We start from the raw sequence: 20,260 nt of genomic DNA, 5'->3' as shown, positions 1-20,260 counted from the left end.
ACAAATATAAAAAGGCCAGGACACATATACGTGCCACCTGATGACTGCAAACATTTCCTTTGTGGCACATTGACATGCCACCTGATGTGGAAGCGTTATGTGTTATTTTTTTCCATATGTCTGTAATTGTGTACTTTTGTGTTAGATAATGAAGGTAATGGAGAGATTCCTAGAAGGTATGATAAAGGAAAGAGTGAATAATGATCAGATTGAGTTTGGGTTTGTGCCTGGCAAAGGGAACACTGATGCCACTGCAACAATTCAAATGAAACTTAACAAATTAGTCACAAGTCTGGCTGAGATTTGATCCCTGGCCCACGCACTCCACATGTGCACACGTTACCACTGAGCCAGAGGATCCCAACAGAGGATCCCCACTTTGCCCGTGGGCAACGCAGGCATCTATAGACCCCATTACACCCCTCCTTTTTCCCCATGGTGATTAATTTGGTGAGTTTTGAACACACATGGTAGCGTAGCATTGGAGGTCACCATTGGGGAAGCTGCAGACCACACCTAACAGCTCATCCCCGGGACGTAAGGACAAGGATGCTGCCAGCCAACCATGGAATAATTTCAAATTACCAGCCTAGCCTCACATCACATTCCACATTGCTGCCAACCAAAAGTACAGTAATAAACTTAACAAATTAATCACTAGACTGGTAGAGATTTGATCCCAGGCCCACACTCCAAATGCACGCATATTACCACTGAGCCAAACAGAAGATCCCACACACTGCCTACAGGCAAAGCGGGCATTTATAGACCCCATTACATTACTTTCATGTCCAACAGCTTCAGAAAAAATATATCATCATCATCATCATCATCTAATGAGTTGCTCTATGAGGAACGTAGGAGCCCGGGGCTAGGCAGGTTGATCCTGACACTTAAGATGAGAGTGACCAACCTCACACATCCAAGAGTGGCATTACTTGAGCAATAAATCCCAGCCACCCCTTGGATATAAACCTGCACAAGCTCAGTCCAATTGGAGCACCTTAATTACCCACCAAACCACTTGGTGCCATAATTTGGTGTGTATTGCTCACATAATGCCTCTTAGTGATGTGTGAGGCTGATCACTCTCACCTTAAATGTCAGGACCAACTTGCCTAGCCCCGGGCTCCTGCACTCCTCATGGGGCAACACATGATTGGATGATGTATGTATGTATGTATGTATATATATGTATGTATGTATGTATATAGGTATGTATGTATGTATGTATGTACGTACTGTATGTACGGTTACCACCCAACACAGTAAATGGTATCCTGGTGTACAGGAAACCATTTGGCATGTCACTCAGTGTAGAGTCACCCATAGATAGGAGGAAGAGTAAGAAATGAAGGAAAAAAAGAGAGAAGAGGAAGGAAGAGAGGAAAGGGTGGTCACTCAAGAATAGCACTACATCGAGTGAGTGGATGATGAGTGCCCTTACCTACCTTTAATATTAGAGAGAAAAGGTAGCTATATATACTTTGTTTTTCAAATTTGGAAAAGGCCTTTGACAGAGTCCCAAAGAAGGTGGTGAAGTGGGCAATGAGAAAGCTTGGAATTGAGGAGTGGCTAGTTAGAGTGGTTATGGCTATATATCTGGGCGGTCGCACCCAGGTGAGAGTGAATGGAGATTTTGGTGGTGAATTTTTCGTGAACGGTGGTGTGCATCAGGGGTCAGTCTTTAGTCCCTTATTGTTTATCATGGTGCTTGAATCCCTCTCATGTGACCTCATAAATGAACTCCCATGAGAGATGTTGAATGCCAGTGATTTGTTGTTCATTGCAGAGAATGAAGGGGAGGCAGAGGAAAGATTTAGGAAGTGGAGAGATGGAGTGGAGCACAAAAGTTTGAGAGCAAATGCAGATAAAACAAAAATGATGATATCTAGGACTGATGGCAGTACCATCAAAGCAGAGGGAGTGTGGCCATGTGCAGTTTGCCACAGGGGTGTGGGAAGTAACTCCACCTTGTGCAGTGTTTGTGATAAATGGATGTATAAGAGATGTAGTGGTATTAGAGGTACAGGGCCTCTGTGAAATACTGGTGATTTCATGTATGCAGTGTGTCAGAGAGAGCATGTAGAGATTGTCAGGAGAATCTTTGAGTGTGTGGAGGAGTTCTGTTCTTTGGGCGACACATTTTGTGCTGGAGGCGGGACTTGCACCAGCTCTGTGGCTAGGGTAAAGAATGGTTGGAGGAAGTTCAGTCAGCTGTTGCCTCTCCCAGCAGTGAGAGGTCTCACCCTCCTTACTAAGGGATTCTTGTATGTGGCGTATGTCAGGAGTACAATGCTGTATGGCAGTGATACTTGGGCGGTAAAGGAAGAGGATATTCGTAGGCTCAGATGTTCAGAAATGACAGTGGGTAGATGAGTGGGGGCACTCACCATCCATTCACTCGATATAGTGCTGCTTTGAGTGTCTGCCCTTTCCTCTCTTCCTTCCTGCCTCTTCTGTCTTTCTTTCCTTCATTCTTTCCTCTTCCTTCTGCCTACAGGTGACCTTACACTCCCTCTTCTGTCTTTCTTTCCTTCACTCTTTCCACTTCCTTCGGCTTATGGGTGACTCTACACTGAGTGACAAACCAAATGGTTTCCTGTACACCAGGAAATCATTTACTACACTGGGTGGTAACCATATAACCAAATTCTGGCACCTGGTGGTTTATTGGGTAATTAAGGAGCTCCAATTGGATTACGCCTGTGTAGATTTACATCCAAGGGGTGGTTGGGGTTTATTGCTCACATAATGCCACTCAGGGATAAGTAGGCTGGTCACTCTCATCTTAAATGTGAGGACCAACTTGTGTAACCCTGGGCTCCTACACTCCTCATGGGGCAGCATAGGATTGGATGATGGATGGATGGATGGATATTGCATCCTTTAGTGCAAGGCCTGGGTGGGATAGGATTGCAATTGAAGAGTTGAGAGGAAGGATGGGACTGGAATGTATTGTTGCTGTGATGAGAAGGGGTAGATTGAGATGGTTTGGGCATGTTGAGAGGATGAAGGATGACAGTGGGTGCAGAAGGTGAGAAGTGTGAACATTTGTGGTAGGGTTGTGAGAGGCACACCAAAAAAGACCTGGGAAGTGGTCATAGTGTGACCTTTGGGTTAACCCCTGAAGTTCACAGTTCACTCAACCCCCTCCCCCCTGAACCACAAAAATGGGGTGCTTTTTCAGATATTGTAAATGTCAGAATTTACACACCTGAAGGTGTAAGTCTCATCCAGATTGGCCAAGTAGTTGTTGCACAGCAGCACGGCAAAGAAAATAATAGTTACCCTTCTCAGCCTGGCAAGAGGTGGTACACTGCAGAAAATAGCCTCATTACGGTGGCTCATCTGTCAAAACTCACGATATTCAAGGTGAATAATGTTCCTAGACATGAATGAACATTGCCTAACTAAACCTGAACGAAAAATATATTCTGAAAAAAACATTCCTGGAAAAGAAAAAATTTCATGCAAGAAATAGAAATGATACTTTCATCAATGAACTCAGTACTACAAACATGATACTGTAATATAATAAAATATCATGATATGTCTGTAACATAAAGGTATAACACGGCTTTATATGTGCAAAAATGTTTCACTTTCCGTAGTAAAACATATAATTACAAAGCTAGTAGTGTAGAAAGCAGTGGCATAGAGACGTAACCCACAGAAAAATACAGTAATGCATGGTAAATTTCCTATAATATACATTACATTGGGTTGATAATATACACACATATTACTATACTGTACATACACTAGGTATATTAGGTTTATAAAGTGCAATAAAGTCGGGAAATGAATCCTCATTCGATGCATCACGCGAAGATGTAGGGGAGTAACACAGTGGAGGGAGGGTGAGGAATTTCCAGAGGGAGGGAGTGTAGAGCATGGAAATATCACCTTTATCAGCACATTCGAGTAGGAAGAAGTGTTGAGGGATACGTTTCTTGATAGCCAAGCCAGGGGGGTAAGGTGGGTGGTTGGGTGGGCACGAGGGGGGTCACTGCTACAGCCAAACCTCACCTCTGTGCTCCAGTGGCAGTAGGAAGGGTAGAAAGAGTGGGATATGTCACATAAGGCATCAACTGAGGGGTTAGGCAGAGGGAGACAGGGCAAAGGGAGGCTCACCCCCCTCTCTCTTGGTGGGCTGGAGCCCTCCTCCCTCCCCCTCAACTCGTAGCTGGGATGGTCTTGGAGCATGTTATAGCGAGTAAGAAGTGGTAAAATATGAATGCAGTTTCTTATTGCAATTGTTCTACCGGGCTTTTTAGGCCAGAGTATCAGGGTAACGTAAACCCCCACAGGGCCGTTTAGGACCTTAGGGGTTAAGGGACAGGATATAGAGGCTGCCAGAGATCAAGCAGTGTGGAGAGCCACTATTAGATGACCAAGGCTGACGCATGCAAGTATGTTGGATCCTTTAGAAACAATATGATACAATTTCTGGATTCTACCCACCTTGTTTATAACAGTGGGAAATCGAATTTGGGTGAGTGATGATGACAGCTTACTATAAATGAATAGGTGGAGCATTATCTTTGAGTTTTGTACTTAAAGCAGTATGAATATTCCTCCTTCCAAGGCTGAGTTGGAAGTTGTATTGATGCCGCTATGAACAGTTTAAATACAATATGCCCTAGACTTTTGTGTTTTAGAAATGTTCTGCATCAGTATCTACAGTATTTCAGGTTTCAGTAGTACATTATTTTTTTCCAGTGACAATAATTTTCTGTGTTCTTGTTGATTTGAGTCACAAATTGTTAAGTTCAAGCTTTTCTAGAATATGTGCTTAATCCTTCAGACAATTGATGTACTTTTTATTTCATTCTTGCTATTAGCCAATAATTTTAACTTGGGAGAGCACCCTAGTAGTAAAGGAGTTACTGAATGCTATATCCAGGCTCTTCAGTCAAAAAATCTCTCCTAAACGAGTAAAACCTTAATATAGCAAGAATGAAATTTGAAAGATGTCCTCTGGCTGAAGAGGTTCACAAATGCCTGATATTTTTGTATGCACTTTTCCTAATTGCTGTAATATCCCACAGACAAGCTGAGAGATGAAGGGCTTGTGGGCCAGGTTCAGTGGCTGCAGCTTCAGCTCCTTGAGGCATGCTACTCCAAGGTCAAATTTGTGAGGCCAGAGCCAGACGTTCCCAAGGCTGAGCCCATCCCCTTTCATTTCACGTGTACGTTTTTAGTAGTACTTTTGTAGTGTATTGACAAGGTTACAGATACAGTAAACCTTCTGTTTGACAAACTAATTGGGTAAAACAGTGGGTCATTAAATTTGTTGTTCAGTAGTCATCTGAATTCTTGAACTCAGGTTGAATGCTGTATGGCAGTTAGACTTGACCAGTGAGAGAAGAGGATATAAGCAGATTGGAATGATCAGATATGGTAATGTGAAGATGGATGAGGAGAGCAACATTGATTGACAGAACTGGGAATAGTATATAGTATTGTGAGAGAGGTGTGGAGTAAGAGGTAATAGATAAGTAATGCAAACCAGTAGTTTTTAATGTTATGGACTTACTGAGAAGAAGTGGAAGGGTGACTGTTTGAGGAGAATCACAGGTACTGCATAAATATGGAGGAGAGAATGCCAAGAGGCAGTCAAGGAAGATGTGGGATGAAGTCCTGTGTGGATACTTCTGGGATCAGTGATTGAGTACGAAAGTGGTTCAAGATCACAACACATTCAGAGCTGCCATCAAGTAAAAATATGCATGCTAACATGGTCATTGGTCTTTAAGCATGAATATAGATGTAAATGTAAAAGTTGATTATAAACCTTCCATAATTTATTAGATATTTTATGGTACCCAAATATTCATGTATTGTATATTAATTTTCTGTGGGCTGTACATGATACTTTACAACTCGAGCCATGCTGTTGTAATGTCATTGGGTCAGTCGGTAGGATATAGTGTGAATACTAAACCTTTTCGGGATGTAAGGATGTTGTTTGATTGGTTCAGAAAGTACATCAACGCTGCAGTTCTGTAATGCAAGGATTGTTATAAAGAGGGTTTACTGTACAAGGTAAATATGTACAATACAATTTAAAATGCAGTTGTGCAGCAAAATATTTTAAATCCCCACTTGACATGTAAGGGACAATTTCAAAACCTAACTTTCAGTACCTAATGCCTCACATACATATAGTAGTTACATAATTAGTACACACATACAGTATACAGTATTTTCACTTAGCTTAAAGTTACAGTTTAGTTTTAAGTGCCATACCATAATCACATTAAACATAACCCTCCATTCATATGAATTTGCACCATAATTATGTCCAGCTGAATTGCTTCATTTATATTGATGGTGCATACAAATATCATAGTCTTTCCATTTTTTTTTTTTTTTTTTTTTTTTTATGGAAGACTTCATAATGAAGGGGTCAGGGACAGAGACCTCTAACTTCTTTTGTATGAAGTGTCTGAGTTTAATAAAATACTCAGATGGTTGCAGGAATAAAACAGAAAGCTTCACTGTACTGATGGGGTCATTGGTAATTGTTTCCATCCCATTCATGGTGAATTAATGTCCCCTTAACCAATCCCGTCCGGGTGCCATGTTTACATGTCCTCCCGGGGCCATCTGGGTGACATGTATACATGATCTAGTGTTTTGTGCCATTATTTGAATGTTCCGCGCGTTATTTCCACCACAAGCAGCCACTGGCAACCCACCTGCATGCATCTGAATCATGCTCCGGTCACCTGCGTAATGGATAGACCTACGCAGAAGTTTTCCCTGTGTCCGGATCCTTGGCTGAGTGCCCTCAGCCGCCGACTTCAATGCCAATGAAGTCCAAAGGCCAGAAAAGAGAAGGCCTTAGTGATAGAGTGATAGGGAGAGAACTTGAGGTGACATTATCGTCAATGGTGAGTCGAGAAAGTGACTTCCTCTCAGGAAAGCAACTGCCATAATGAGTGTTGATATTTATACATTGTGTGAGGAGGATGGTGGACATGAGTCCACTGAATGTCCATCATTTTCCCCTGTACGTTCATCTGCTATTTCCGATGATGGGAATGGTTCATAGGGTATTGACAATCCTGGAAAAGGGGATATTGGCAAGGATAAGGAGATGAAAGAGGACGTAGGGAGTGGAGAAAGGGAGGAGATGGAGGAGGGAGGGAGAAGAGAGGAGGAAACTAAGTGCGTCGAGTCTCGCACCACCCCTGTCAATTAATGTGAGTAATGGAAGCAGAAAGTTTGTTTCATGGTGAAATCAGTGCCTTATTTTTTATTGAAAGTTTCCATGTGTGTATGTTTGTTATGTTGAAAAAGTACAAATCACAGGAAAAAAATTTTGTAGTGGAAAATGGAGTGGAGTAGAGAGAGGGAGGAGGGAGGGAGGAGGAAACATCGTGCCTCGTGCCACCGGTCTGTGTATTTATATGAATAATGGAAGCAGAAAGCTTTTTTTGATGAAATCAGTGCCTTATATTTTATTGGAAATTTTCATTTGTGTATAATTATTATGATGAAAAAGTGCAAATCACAGAAAAAAAAATCTGTAATAGCGGAAAATACAGGATTTTCGATTATGGACTAATGTATAACTATTTTGTTCACAATATTTCTTTTAGGTTTTATGTAGTAGTAGTAACAGTAGTTGTAGTAGTAGTGGTATTATTTGTAGAAGTAGTAATAATAGTAGTTGTATTAGTGATACTTGTAGTTGAAGTAGTGGTAGTTGTAGTATTAGTAGTAGTTGTAGGAGTAGTCGCTGTAGTAGTACTAGTAATAATAATACAGTAGTATTATTTGTAGTAGTTGTAATACCCAGACTTGTAGTCAAAAGCCGTGCCAGAATCGCACTACAGTGCAAGCCAAACGTACATCTGTGTGTGTGTGTGTGTGTATTTACCTATTTACCTATTTGTAGTATACAGGAATTGAGCAATGCTCGTGTTGTCCTGTCTCCATATCCACATTTATCAAGTCTACCTTTACACACATGAATGTTTTTCTCATGCACCACCTCTATGTCTAAGTCGTTTCAAATATTTAAGAATATACCTAATTGTGATATACACGGAATGTACTATGCTCGTGGGTTTCCGTCGCTGTTTCTCAATAAGTCGAATTTAACTTTAAACTCGTTTAAGTTTTTAGACTGGACGATCTCTTTGTCCAGGCTATTCCATAAGTCTATACTTCTGTAAGGAAAGCTATATTTCTTGATATCCTTCAAGCAGCTTGACTTTTTCAATTTCATTCCATGTCCTCTTGTTGCTCTCTTATCCCATACAAACAGATCTTCTTTGTCAATTTTATCTACTCCCACCATGGTCCTGAACACTGCAATCATGTCTCCCCTCTTTCTCCTTTCCTCTAACGAAGGCAAATCCAGTTTTTCCAGCCTCTCTCTGTATGACAGGTCTGTCAGACTGGGGACCATCTTGGTTGCTGTTCTTTGTATTCTCTCAATCCAAACCCAAACTTTTCTTATCAGCTTTTCCAGTATCTTACTTACAACACAGATTAGTGATACTGGTCGGTAGTTGGGTGGATTTTGTCTATTCCCTTTCTTGAATGAGGGAATAATGTTTGCTTTCTCCCAATATCAGGTAGCACAGTACCATGACCTAAGGATTCCTTGAATATTAAGGATAATGGTCTACTTAACTCCTTTGCACATTCATGTAGCACCCAACATGAAATATCATCTGGATCATTTACTTTTTCTTTATCTAATCTACTTAACTCCTCTTGTATTTCTTTTTGTGATATTTGTTTATCTGGTAATATATTTGGGCATGTATGTTCCATGTCAATCCTCTCAAAATTATTTTCTTCTGTAAAAACTGATTGGAAGTTCTTATTTAGTGCTTCACAAATATCTTTCTCATGTGTATAGAGGATCCCTCCATCCATAATGGATTGTATTTTATCTTTTACTTTGGTTTTGCTTCAAATGTAGCTGTAAAATAGCTTTGGTTAATCACTACTTTTGTTTATGATGTCCTTCTCAAACTGTTTTTGGGCTTCTCTCATTCTTGTGTAATAATTTCTTGCCTGTTTATAGTTGTTATATGCCCACTTACTATTGTGTCTTCTGTATCTATTCCATAACAAGTCTCTTTTTTTTCTTTTGATCTTTTACATTCTTTATGAAACCATTTCTTCATTTTCATTTTTGCTTCTTTGTGCTGAGGGATGTGATTTTAGACTCCTGTTTCATAAAGTCCAAAGAATTTTCTATATATAATATTTAAATCATGTCCTTCAAGCTATTTTTCCTAATGTGTTTCTAAGAAGTGTTTCTTTAGGTCATGATAGTTGCCATTTTTGTAGTTAAGGCTCTTTTTGTCACTTTCATTACTATTAACTATGTCATATGCAATCCTGAAGTTGCCAATTTAATATTGGTCACTTTTGCCAAATACCCATATACATAATATTGTCAATATCATTTTCTTGCCTCATAAACATAAGATCTAGCACTGATGGTACATCAAGTCCTCTTTTTCTGGTGCTTTGTTTTGCATGTTGTGTTGGGAAAAACTCCTGCACAAGGTCCAGGAGCTTTTGGTCCCAACAGCTTTCCTGGCTTTTTATATCTAGAGTATTCCAATTTATATTTGTATTGAAATCTCCATTTAGTATAATTCTTTCAGATTTCTCCTCCATTCTATGTAGTAATGCTCTTAAACTTTGAATTGTTTTCTCTGCCAGCTCTTCATATTTGCCTTTTTCCCAAATGTTTGATCTGGGCGGCATATATAAATTTGCCACAATTACTTTCCCTTCAGATGTACTAATGTCTACTGCGATCAGTTCTACCTGTGAGGGTACATCTAGTTCTATTTCTTTGACTTGCAGATTTTTTTTTGTTAATATTATTGTGTGTGTGTGTGTGTGTGTGTATTTACCTATTTGTATTTACCTATTTGTAGTATACAAGAATTGAGCGATGCTCGTGTTGTCCTGTCTCCATATCCACATTTATCTAGTTTACTTTTACACACATGAATGTTTTTCTCCTGCGCCACCTTTTTGTCTAAGTCGTTCCAAATACTTATGTATTTACCCAATATACCTAATTGAGATACACACGAAATATGCTATGCCCGTGGGTTCCCATCGCTGTTTCTCAGTAAGTCAAATTTAGCTTTAAACTCGTTTAAGTTTTTAGACTGGATGATCTCTTTGTCCAGGCTATTCCATAAATCTATACTTCTGTAAGGAAAGCTATATTTCTTGATATCCTTCAAGCAGCTTGACTTTTTCAATATCATTCCATGTTCTCTTGTTGCTCTCTTATCCCATAAAAACAGATCTTCTCGGTCAATTTTATCTACTCCCACCATGGTCCTGAACACTGCAATCATATCTCCCCTCTTTCTCCTTTCCTCTAAGGAAGGCAAATCCAGCTTTTCCAGCCTCTCTCTGTATGACAGATCTGCCAGACTGGGGACCATTTTGGTTGCTGTTCTTTGTATTCTCTCAATCTTGTTTATATCTTTCTTTTTGTGTGGGGACCACACTACCGCTGCATATTCTAACCTGGGGCGGATCATGGCCACTATCAATTTTTTCATCATCTCCTCATCCATATAATGAAATGCTACTGTTATGTTAGTCTCTCTAACTATCTTATTAATGTGCTTTTCAGGTGACAAACTATCTTGGACCAGCACTCCCAAGTCTTTCACTTCTCTCATTTTAGTGATTAATTCATTACCCAACAAATAATTCATTGATGGCCTCCTGATACTTTTACCCATTTCCAATATTTTACATTTCTTTACATTAAATTTCATTTCCCACTTCCAGCTCCAATCATGTATCCTATCCAGATCCTCCTGCAGTATTTTACAATCCTCCTCAACCTCTACCTTCCTCAAGATCTTTACATCATCAGCAAACAGACTTGCATAACTGTTCACTCTATCTACCATATCATTTACGTAAATCAGGAACATTACTGGTGCCAACACCGAGCCTTGTGGGACTCAACTTGTTACTTCCCTCCATCCAGACATCCTATCCTTTATTACTGTCCTCATTTGTCTGTCTCTCAAAAAGTCTCTCATCCATTCCAGGAGTTTCCCCTTCAGTCCTCCTATATATTCTAGTTTCCATATTAGTCTCTTATGAGGTACCTTGTCAAAGGCCTTCTCTAAATCTAAGTACACACAATCCACCCAACCATCTCTCTCCTGTACCACATCAATCGCTCTTGAGTAGAAGCTCAACAAGTTAGAAACACATGACCTTCCACTTCTGAATCCAAACTGACATTCAGCCAAAATATTCATCTCTTCTAGATATTTTATCCATCTGTCTTTCAGGATTCTCTCGCACAATTTTGCGACCATGCTGGTTAGAGACACTGGTCTATAATTCAGGGGTTCTTCCCTGTTTCCTCCCTTATATATTGGTACCACATTTGCCCTCTTCCATTCTTGTGGCACTTTCCCCTCTTCCAGAGAACACATGATTAAACTGTGAATTTTATCTGCCAGTTGTTCTCTGCATTCCTTCAGTACCCAATTAGAAATTCCATCAGGTCCTTGGGCTTTCTTTACATCTTGAGTTTCCAATAATTTGTACACATCCTAGACCTCCACTTTTATATCTTTTATCACTGGTACATTTCTATCACTCCCTCCCCATCCACAAACTCTTTTTCATTAGTGAAAACTGATTGGAAACATTTGTTCATTATTTCAGCTTGCATTGCTGCATCTTTATAGACCCCTCCTTCTACTTTCAATTTAGTGATTCCTTCCCTTTGTTTCAATTTGCCATTAACAAATCTATAAAACAGTTTGGGTTCATCCTTGCATTTGTCTATTAAACCTTTTTCAAAATTCCTTTCTTCTTCTCTACATATTCTTGTGTAATCATTTCTAGTTCTTTTATATTCTTCCTTTGTTCTGGTGTTGCTCCTCTTTCTCCAGTTGTTCCATGCCTTATCTCTTTCCTTTTTTGCTATCATACACCTTCTATTAAACCACTCCTTTTTCTTGTTTTCTTTCCCTCTTACGCTTGGTACAAATTTTTCCACTCCCAAATTGTAGAGGTCTAGAAAGATATCCCACTTCCTTTGTATCTCTCTTGTTTCTCTGAATTTTCTCTAATCCGCATTTTCAAAAAAGTTTCTCAGTCCTGTGAAATTAGCTTTCCCAAAGTTGTATCTTCCCTGTCTATGAAGCTCGTCTCTTGGCTCGACATTCCCTATTATCATCTGGTACTCAGTGACCACATGATCACTTTTTCCCATAGGACAGAAATATTTCAGTGATTCTATTACATCGGGTTCTTTGGTAAACAGTAAATCTAACCTTGCTGGTGTGTCCTCACCTCGGAACCGTGTCTCTTCTTTGACCCATTGTGTCATCACATTATTCATTATTATATTTAATAATATAGTGCCCCACGAATCCTCGCTGCCTCCTGAGTCCCATTCCTCCCAGTTCACCTCTTTACAGTTAAAATCACCCACCAAAATTATATTACACGTATTGCTTTTCTCAATTATTTTTTGTAAATAGCTAGCCATATCTGACAACATCTCCTGGTATTCGTCATCATTCCATGCTCTTGTCTTAGGGGGAACATACACTACCGCCATATCTCTCTTAACTTTCTCTCCAGTTTCTAATTTCATATATATCACTTCAGCCCTGCCTTCTCCCATTTCCACGGTATCTACATTTATGTTGTTCTTCACTGCTATCATCACTCCTCCTCCAGTTTTTTCTTTTCGGTCTCTTCTCCACAGATTGTATTTACCATCTCCCAAATGAACATCAATATCCTCTCTTAATTTGGTCTCTACAAAGCACATGACATCAAGGTTCATATTCTCTCAAGAAATCATTAATTTCAAGCCTGGCCGATATTAAACCATCAATATTAGTGTATATCACCTTTAAATTATTTTTCATGTTTTTTATACCCTCTTCTCTCCTTCTCTCCATCAGTACCACTTCCTCAATTTCTAATCTTTCACAGCTATCCCCCTTAGTTTCCTTCACTTCTATTTCCTTATATACCACTTCCTTACTTTCATATCCAGTACTCTCCAAAAAAAGTATTACATTCTTCCTCTGTCCTCTTATCATTTTTTTCCTTTACTTGATCTTTCAATGATTTTAAAACTTCTCTTTCATCTTCATTTAAATCTTTTCTTATTATAATATTTTCCATTCCATCCTCATTGCTTAATTTCCAGGTCATTTTGAGTATATCATTTACTAAACTTTCTGATGACAACTTGACTCTCATTGGTCTTGTTTCCCCTTTCCTATAAGGCCCTATCCTCCTTACTTCCTCAATTTCTTTTACCCACTTGTCTCCTTCGGGGTCAATTTTGCCTAATATTCCTCTCACCAGGTTCGTGTCTCTCTCGAGTCTCACGAATCTAACCTTTTCTTCCTCCTCCCTGTTTCCAAATATTACCACACATCTGTTCCTTTCTGCAGTTTCTCTCACTATTTTCTCTTTTTTCTTCAGTATTTTCACTACATTTTCTTCCATCTTTTTCTTGTTCATTTCCCTTTCTTCCTGGATAATTTCTCTTAAGCTGACCACTTCTTTCTGTTCTTCTTCTACATGTGCCCACTTTGCTTTATGTTCTTCTAATACACTACTCACCTTCTCTGTTTTATTAGTACTCTCTTCTAGTTTCCTCCTCAATTCAACATTTTCACGCTTCAGATTTCTTATTTCTTCATTCGCCGTCTCATTGGACTGGATCAGACTCTGTATAGTAATTTCCGTATTCTCAGACACGTCCTTTAACACTAAATTCTCCACTTTCTTTTCAAGTTCACTAATCCTCATTATCAATGTTTTAACCAGATTCATGATATTAGTATTTCTATCAAATCCCGGAAATTCGAGTCCCTCAGTGTTTACATTTTCGGCCATGTTGGATGTTGGTTACTGTAGCAAAAACAGCTGTTACTGAAAATACTACAAAACATTCATGTATATTCTTCCCAATAAATCTTTACATTTTTGGTAGTCTATATTAGCTTACAATATTTTAAACTTAAAACAAAACCATAGGAGACAGGATAAACATAATTCCTGGAAACTACTTAAGGTATGCAGCCTGGGCCTGGGAGCTGTTGGGAGACACATCCGTCCATTGTGGCTGTCCGTGTGTGTGTGTGAGAGAGAGAGAGAGAGAGAGAGAGAGTGTCTGTCTGTAAGGCGGGGTGGTGGTGAGGTGAGCAGGCAGCCTGCCTCAAGGTTGTTGCTATGGTTACCTGCCTCCCAACACCAAGTACATGTACTACCGATTATGGAAAATTTTTTACGTAAATAGTGTTTGTGGTGGATTTTGTCTTCTGGAAATGTTATTATTGTGGAGGGCTAGTCCTTAGTTGTGTCACCGAACCTTTACCATGCATACGGACACCGGCAAAAAAAAAAAAAAAAAAAAAAATCCCTCATTCCCCACTCGCTCACTCTCCCTACACACACTTCGCAAACCATCTGATGAATCAGCTTGATGTCGAAGGATTGGTGAGTATTATGACACCTTTTTTTTTTATATTTGGTTTAGTATTAACTGAGATATGAAAGTTTAAATATAGACGATTTTCACAATTTGTCTTGGGAATGCCCAGCTGTGGGAAGGGTTCACGGGAACATCTGCCGGACGGGATGGTTAAAGTGGTCTGATTATTGCAAGAAATAATCATACTGAAGGGATTAATTTTGCTCTTCATCCATATATGTTCATGCTATGCATTTCTTTGCATTTCATTCATTGTCTGGTATGTGATATGCCATTACTTCTTGCATAAAGTTGTTTCACTCAAAATTGTTTCATTGTTAAGTTGGTGATGCATTAACACCTGTTTTTTAAGTTGCTGTTGAATCACAGTAGTGTTGATTAAAGTCAGAAATGAGTGTTGGTTTTGTGCAGTTAACCCCTCAGTTGTAAGCCACAAATATATCTCATTTAATGTTGTTTTACTTGGGCATCACTTTGACTGCACACCTAAATATTTTGTGAGAACTTCCTGTACTGTATATATTGATAACCCTGAAGCAGGAGTTACTTATTAATGACATTATTTCACCCTCAGTGTCAAACCAGTCCATCCCACTGGTCCCTTGGACATGTGAACAAGAAGAGGCATTTGCATCCCCAACCTTCCGGCAGCTACTGCGAGAACTGGGCCTCCACCTGCCATTTGACACTGGACGTCTTTTCCCCAGGGTGCCACATTTTTGGTGCCCAGATATAATTTTTGCTGCAGCCAAGCGTCTTGGCACCATCCCTTCCAGTGAGTCACTCATTAAGCCTTAATTACCACAGTGTGATGATGCAATTTGTTATTTTGTTCTTTTACTCAGCTTAGGAAGGATTTCTTCAATTGAAAGGGTTGATGAAGGCTATATCCAATCCCAGCAGGTAAAAAAGTCAACCCTAAGGTGAATAAAATCATTTGAAGATGACCAGAATAGATGAAAAACACACCCATAGACTGGAAATGGTTACCTGACTTTTTTTTTTTTTTTTTTTTTTTTTAATGTTAATGTGGGGGCGCTAACCATCCACTCAGTCAATGTAGTGCTGCTCTAGGGTGTCCGTCCTTTCCTCTCTTCCTTTCGTCCTCTTCTGTCTTTCCTTCATTCTTTCCTCTTCCTTCTGTCTATGGGTGACTTTACACTTCCTCTTCTGTCTTTCTTTCTTTCATTCTTTCCTCTTCCAGCTGCCTATGGGTGACTCTGCATTGAATGACAAACCAAATGGTTTCCTGTACACCAGGAAACCATTTATTACCATATAACCAAACTATGGCACCTGGTGGTTTAGTGGGTAAGTACGGCTCTCCAATTGGATTGAGCCTGTGTAGGTTTATATCCAAGGGATGGTTGGGGTTTATTGCTCATGTAATGCCACTCAGGGATGAGTGAGGCTGATCAGTCTCATCTTAAATGTCAGGACCAACTTGACTATCCCTGGGCTTCTACGCTCCTCTTGGGGCAACATAGGATTGGATGATTGATGGATGGATAATGTACATTGTGTGAAAGTAACTTACCTTCCTTCTACATCAGACTTTACAGCATTCTGCAGTTTTCATAGATAAAGATCTGAATACTGTGGAGGATGATTTCTCAATTTTTTTTTTTTTTTTTGCTCATGGCCCCCTTCTGAGCCTCATTTACCTCTGTGACACCCTCATAGCCACCGTTAGGTGGAAAAAAAAAAAAAGTACAGTACTTTACCATCTGCACTTTTTGTTAATCTCAGGTGTATCACATAAAGACAGTGTGTTTCAAATGGCTAATAAAAATGATCAATTCTGTGCTGACATAGTTGAGTAGTAGGAAGCAAATTGCTATAAAGATGTTGAATGTCAAGTAACAGCATAAGACATGTTGATACAGATTATTCTAATAATTAGTACTTATTTTGAAGTAGCAAAAAAAGTTCCATAAATACATAAATATACAGTAGTAGCATAAGGTCTATAGAAAAAAAAAAAAATAATAATTGGTAATTTGTTTTAAGTAGCAAAGAAAATTCTTAAAGGCATAAAATGTATAGCCCCAGTATGAATAATATTTGGTTGCCAAGCATATGGCTAGAAAGGAGGTATACAGGGCAAAAATTCAGTCTCAGAGACTTAAATTGGATAACTTAAATAGTGCTGAAAAGATGAATATTGTTACATCCCCATCCCACACTTCCAGAGGCTCCAACAGCAGTAGTTCAGTATAGAAAGGACATTGCCCAGTGAGTTGTTCTTCCTGTGGTCAGCCTTTAGGTGAACAGTACACAGGATCAGCTGAGGCATTGTAAATAAACACTGGCTTCTTAAATTCACTGTCTTTATTTTCCGGATAATCACACGTAATGCTTTCCAACTTCACTTTACTTTACTAACTGCTATTACACTTAATGTTTGACAACACTTCACTATTTTTACAAGCACCGATGTTACACCAACTTCAGTAACACTTCGCTTTTATCACAAGTACCGAAAATATACAAACTGACACTGACAGCGCACTACACTCAAACTGAACTGAAAACTGACTGAACTTGAACTAGTGTCTTCCCCATCCTTATATAAGCTTGCATTATTCGAGAAACTTCTAGCACAACCTCAGCAGGGCAACAGTTAACAGATACCAACAAGGAGTCATCAAAACATGCCAGAGTTTTCTTACAGTACATAACACTATAACTTATTTAGCCTAGTGACAATTTAAATTTCATAATTAACAAGCAAGCACGTAAATAAAACATTATAAAGAAAAAGAGCACAAAAATTAATGCATAACTTACGAAACAACTACACAGATAAAAAGTAGGCAAACTGGCGACTCGGACTCATACTAGAACCAGCCTACCGTAAACATCAGGAAATGTTGAGAAGCTGCTTGCTGTCTAACTGGCAGATCTCACCTCTTAACAACATGGTATTTAAGGGGGCAAATCAGATGAAGATGGAAAATCAGGATATCATAGGTGAGCAATGTGTGAAGAATGATAAAGGAAAGGTAGTGGTGGATGGTGAGGATAAATGAGGAGTTTGACTGGAACAGGGAAGAGTAGCAATTAACAACAGCTATACTTGGCACATATATAATGTGTGGTTCAGTACTGCTCAGTTTTGGATATTTCAGTTAAGGTAGTATTGCAAGGTCAGTTCTCTTCATCATCGTCATCATCATCATCATCAGCTTAATTATCCAGGTGCTTGAGGGTGCGAAAGTGGATGTATGTGGAATAACTGAAACAAAATGGAGAGGAGAAAGTGTGAGAGAATGGGAGTATGGATGGGGTATATGTGCAGGAGTAGGTGAGAATGAGAGGGCAAAGGAAGGAGTATGTATAGTTGTGAGTAAAAGATGGAAGAGGAGCATAAGACAGTATGGTTCACTTGGGTCAAGGATTGTGTGGGTAAAGTTGAAAGTTGGAATACAGATGTGGGCGATTGTGTGTGTGTGTATGCGCCAACGCAAGATCGTGCTAGAAGAGTGAGAGAAGAGTTCTGGACAAATGTGGAAGTGTGCATGGAAAAGTTTGGAAGGAATGAGAGAGTGTTTTTGATTGGTGATATGAATGGTAAAGTTGGGAATGTGAAGGTGGATGGAATAGTTGGTGAGTGGGGTGTGCCTGCTGAGATAGATGAGAATGGGAGTGCGTTAGTGGACATTTTTGATGGGAGGGGGTTGGTGATAGCCAATACCCTCTTCAGGCATAAAATGATCCACAGGTATACATGGCGAGTGATGAGAAGGGTGGGTGGTGAACTGAATGAAAGGAAGGCTATGATTGATTATGTGTGTGTGGATGAAAGGATGCGAAGATGTGTAATGAATGCAAGAGTTTATAGAGGCTGGGGGAGTGGACTTTCTGACCACTACTTGGTGGTGGCCAGAATTAAAATTCAAGTAAGATGGAGGAATAGAAGAAGGGAAAGACGAGAGGAAGGAGTAGTTGCAAGGAGAGTGGAAAGGTTACAAGAGGATGAGGAAAAGGCAGAGTATAAGAGAGAAGTGGAGGAACGATTGGGCAATTATGAATTGGAGCAGATGGGAGAAGTGGAAGGTGTGTGTAGGATATTTACAGAAAAAATGTGTGCAGCATGTGATGTGGTGTGTGGAAGGAAGAGAAGACGGAGGGGGGTGCAAGGAACAGCGTGGTGGACTGAAGAGGTGAAACAGGCTGTGGCACAAAAGAAGAAAGCATAAAAATGAATGGATGAGAAAAAGGGGCGTGGAAGAAGTTGAGAGGCGGAAGAGAGAGTTATATGTAGAAAGAAAGAGAGAGGTGAAAAGATTAGTAAGAGAGAGTAAGAAGAGAGTGGATGAGGAATTTGGAAGGAATTTGAGTGTAAAGTGGAGGGACTGTAAGAAAATGTTCTGGAAAGAGGTGAAAAGAGTAAGGCAGGGTGGAAGTGAAGTTAGCAGGGGAGTGAAAGATAAAAATGGTAGATTACTAGTGGAGAAGGGAGAAAAAGTGAGCAGATGGAGAGAACACTTTAAGGAATTGTTGAACGTAGAGGATAGAAGTAATGCGAGTATAAGTGGCTGGGGAATGGCTGGGAGAAGGAGGGAGGTGAGAAGACAGGAAGAAATCAGTAGGATAGAAGTTGTGGAAGCAATGAAGAAAGTTAAATCAGGGAAAGCCCCAGGAATTGATGGAGTGTGTGGTGAAATGCTGAAGCATGGGGGAGAGATAGTAGTAGAATGGATGTGGAAGATGTGCAGATTGGCTTGGGAGGAAGGTAGAGGCCCGGAGGATTGGAAGTCAGGTATAATTATTCCCTTGTACAAAGGAAAAGGGGAAAAAGAAATGTGTGGTAATCATAGGGGTATTTGTCTTCTTAGTATAATAGGAAAAGTGTATGATAGGATACTTATTGACAGAGTTAGAGAAAGAACAGAGAAATTAGTTGGAGAAGAACAGGGAGGCTTTAGGAAGGGAAGAGGTTGTGTAGATCAGATATTCATTCTTAGATCTTTAGTGGAAAAGTTTCTAGAGAAGGGAAAGAAGTTGCATGCGGCTTTCATGGATTTGGAGAAAGCATATGACAGGGTGGATAGACAAGGATTGTGGAAAGTGTTAAGAATATATGGAGTAGATGGGAAGTTGTTGAATGCTGTGAAGAGTATGTACGATGGTGAGAAGGCTGCAATGCGTGTGGATGGTGAACTAAGTGAATTTTTCTCTTTGAAAGTTGGTTTGAAACAGGGATGTGTCATGTCTCCATGATTGTTCAATCTGTACATGGATGGGGTAATAAAAGAGGTACAAGGTAGGGTAGTGGATGTTGGAGTGGCCCTGGTGAGAGAGGATAGTGTTTGGAAACTCCCTGTACTGTTGTTTACAGATGATACTGTGTTGTTGAGTGAAGACGAAAGGGAGCTGCAAGGCTTGGTGAATGAGTTTGAGAGAGTGTGTAAGAAACGGAATCTAAAGGTGAATGTAGGGAAGAGTAAAGTGATGGTCTTTGAGAGAGGTGAAGTCAGTGAATGTATAGCGAGGCTGGATGGTGAGGAATTGGAAAATGTGAGAACGTTTAAGTACTTGGGTAGTGTGATGAGTAAGGATGGAGGTTTGGAGGGTGAAGTGCTTGAAAGGGTACAGCAGGGAAGGAAGGTTGCTGGTTCTTTGAAAGCAATGATAAGAAACAGGGAAGTGAGCATGGAAGTGAAAAAGTTACTACATGACAGTATTGTGATACCAACTCTAACGTACGGAAGTGAAGCTTGGACGTTGTTGGAAGGACACAAGTCA

General features: G+C 39.8%; 1 protein-coding gene across 1 annotated transcript in view; it reads left to right on the top strand.

Annotated features, from left to right (window-relative positions):
* tim (timeless) overlaps positions 1-20,260 on the top strand; it is a 394,051-nt gene that overhangs the window by 316,611 nt on the left and 57,180 nt on the right. Inside the window, exons 19-20 of the mRNA XM_080274845.1 lie at positions 5,065-5,195; positions 15,084-15,284. Coding sequence (XP_080130971.1) covers positions 5,065-5,195; positions 15,084-15,284 — 332 coding nt within the window. The remainder of the gene's footprint in view (positions 1-5,064; positions 5,196-15,083; positions 15,285-20,260) is intronic.

This window comes from Coenobita brevimanus, chromosome 60 (genome assembly GCF_032717465.1).
Source record: "Coenobita brevimanus isolate Jiangsu-jjx chromosome 60, ASM3271746v2, whole genome shotgun sequence".
In the NCBI taxonomy this organism is placed as follows: Eukaryota; Metazoa; Arthropoda; class Malacostraca; order Decapoda; family Coenobitidae; genus Coenobita; species Coenobita brevimanus.
This window is presented reverse-complemented; position numbering and strand designations above follow the sequence as displayed.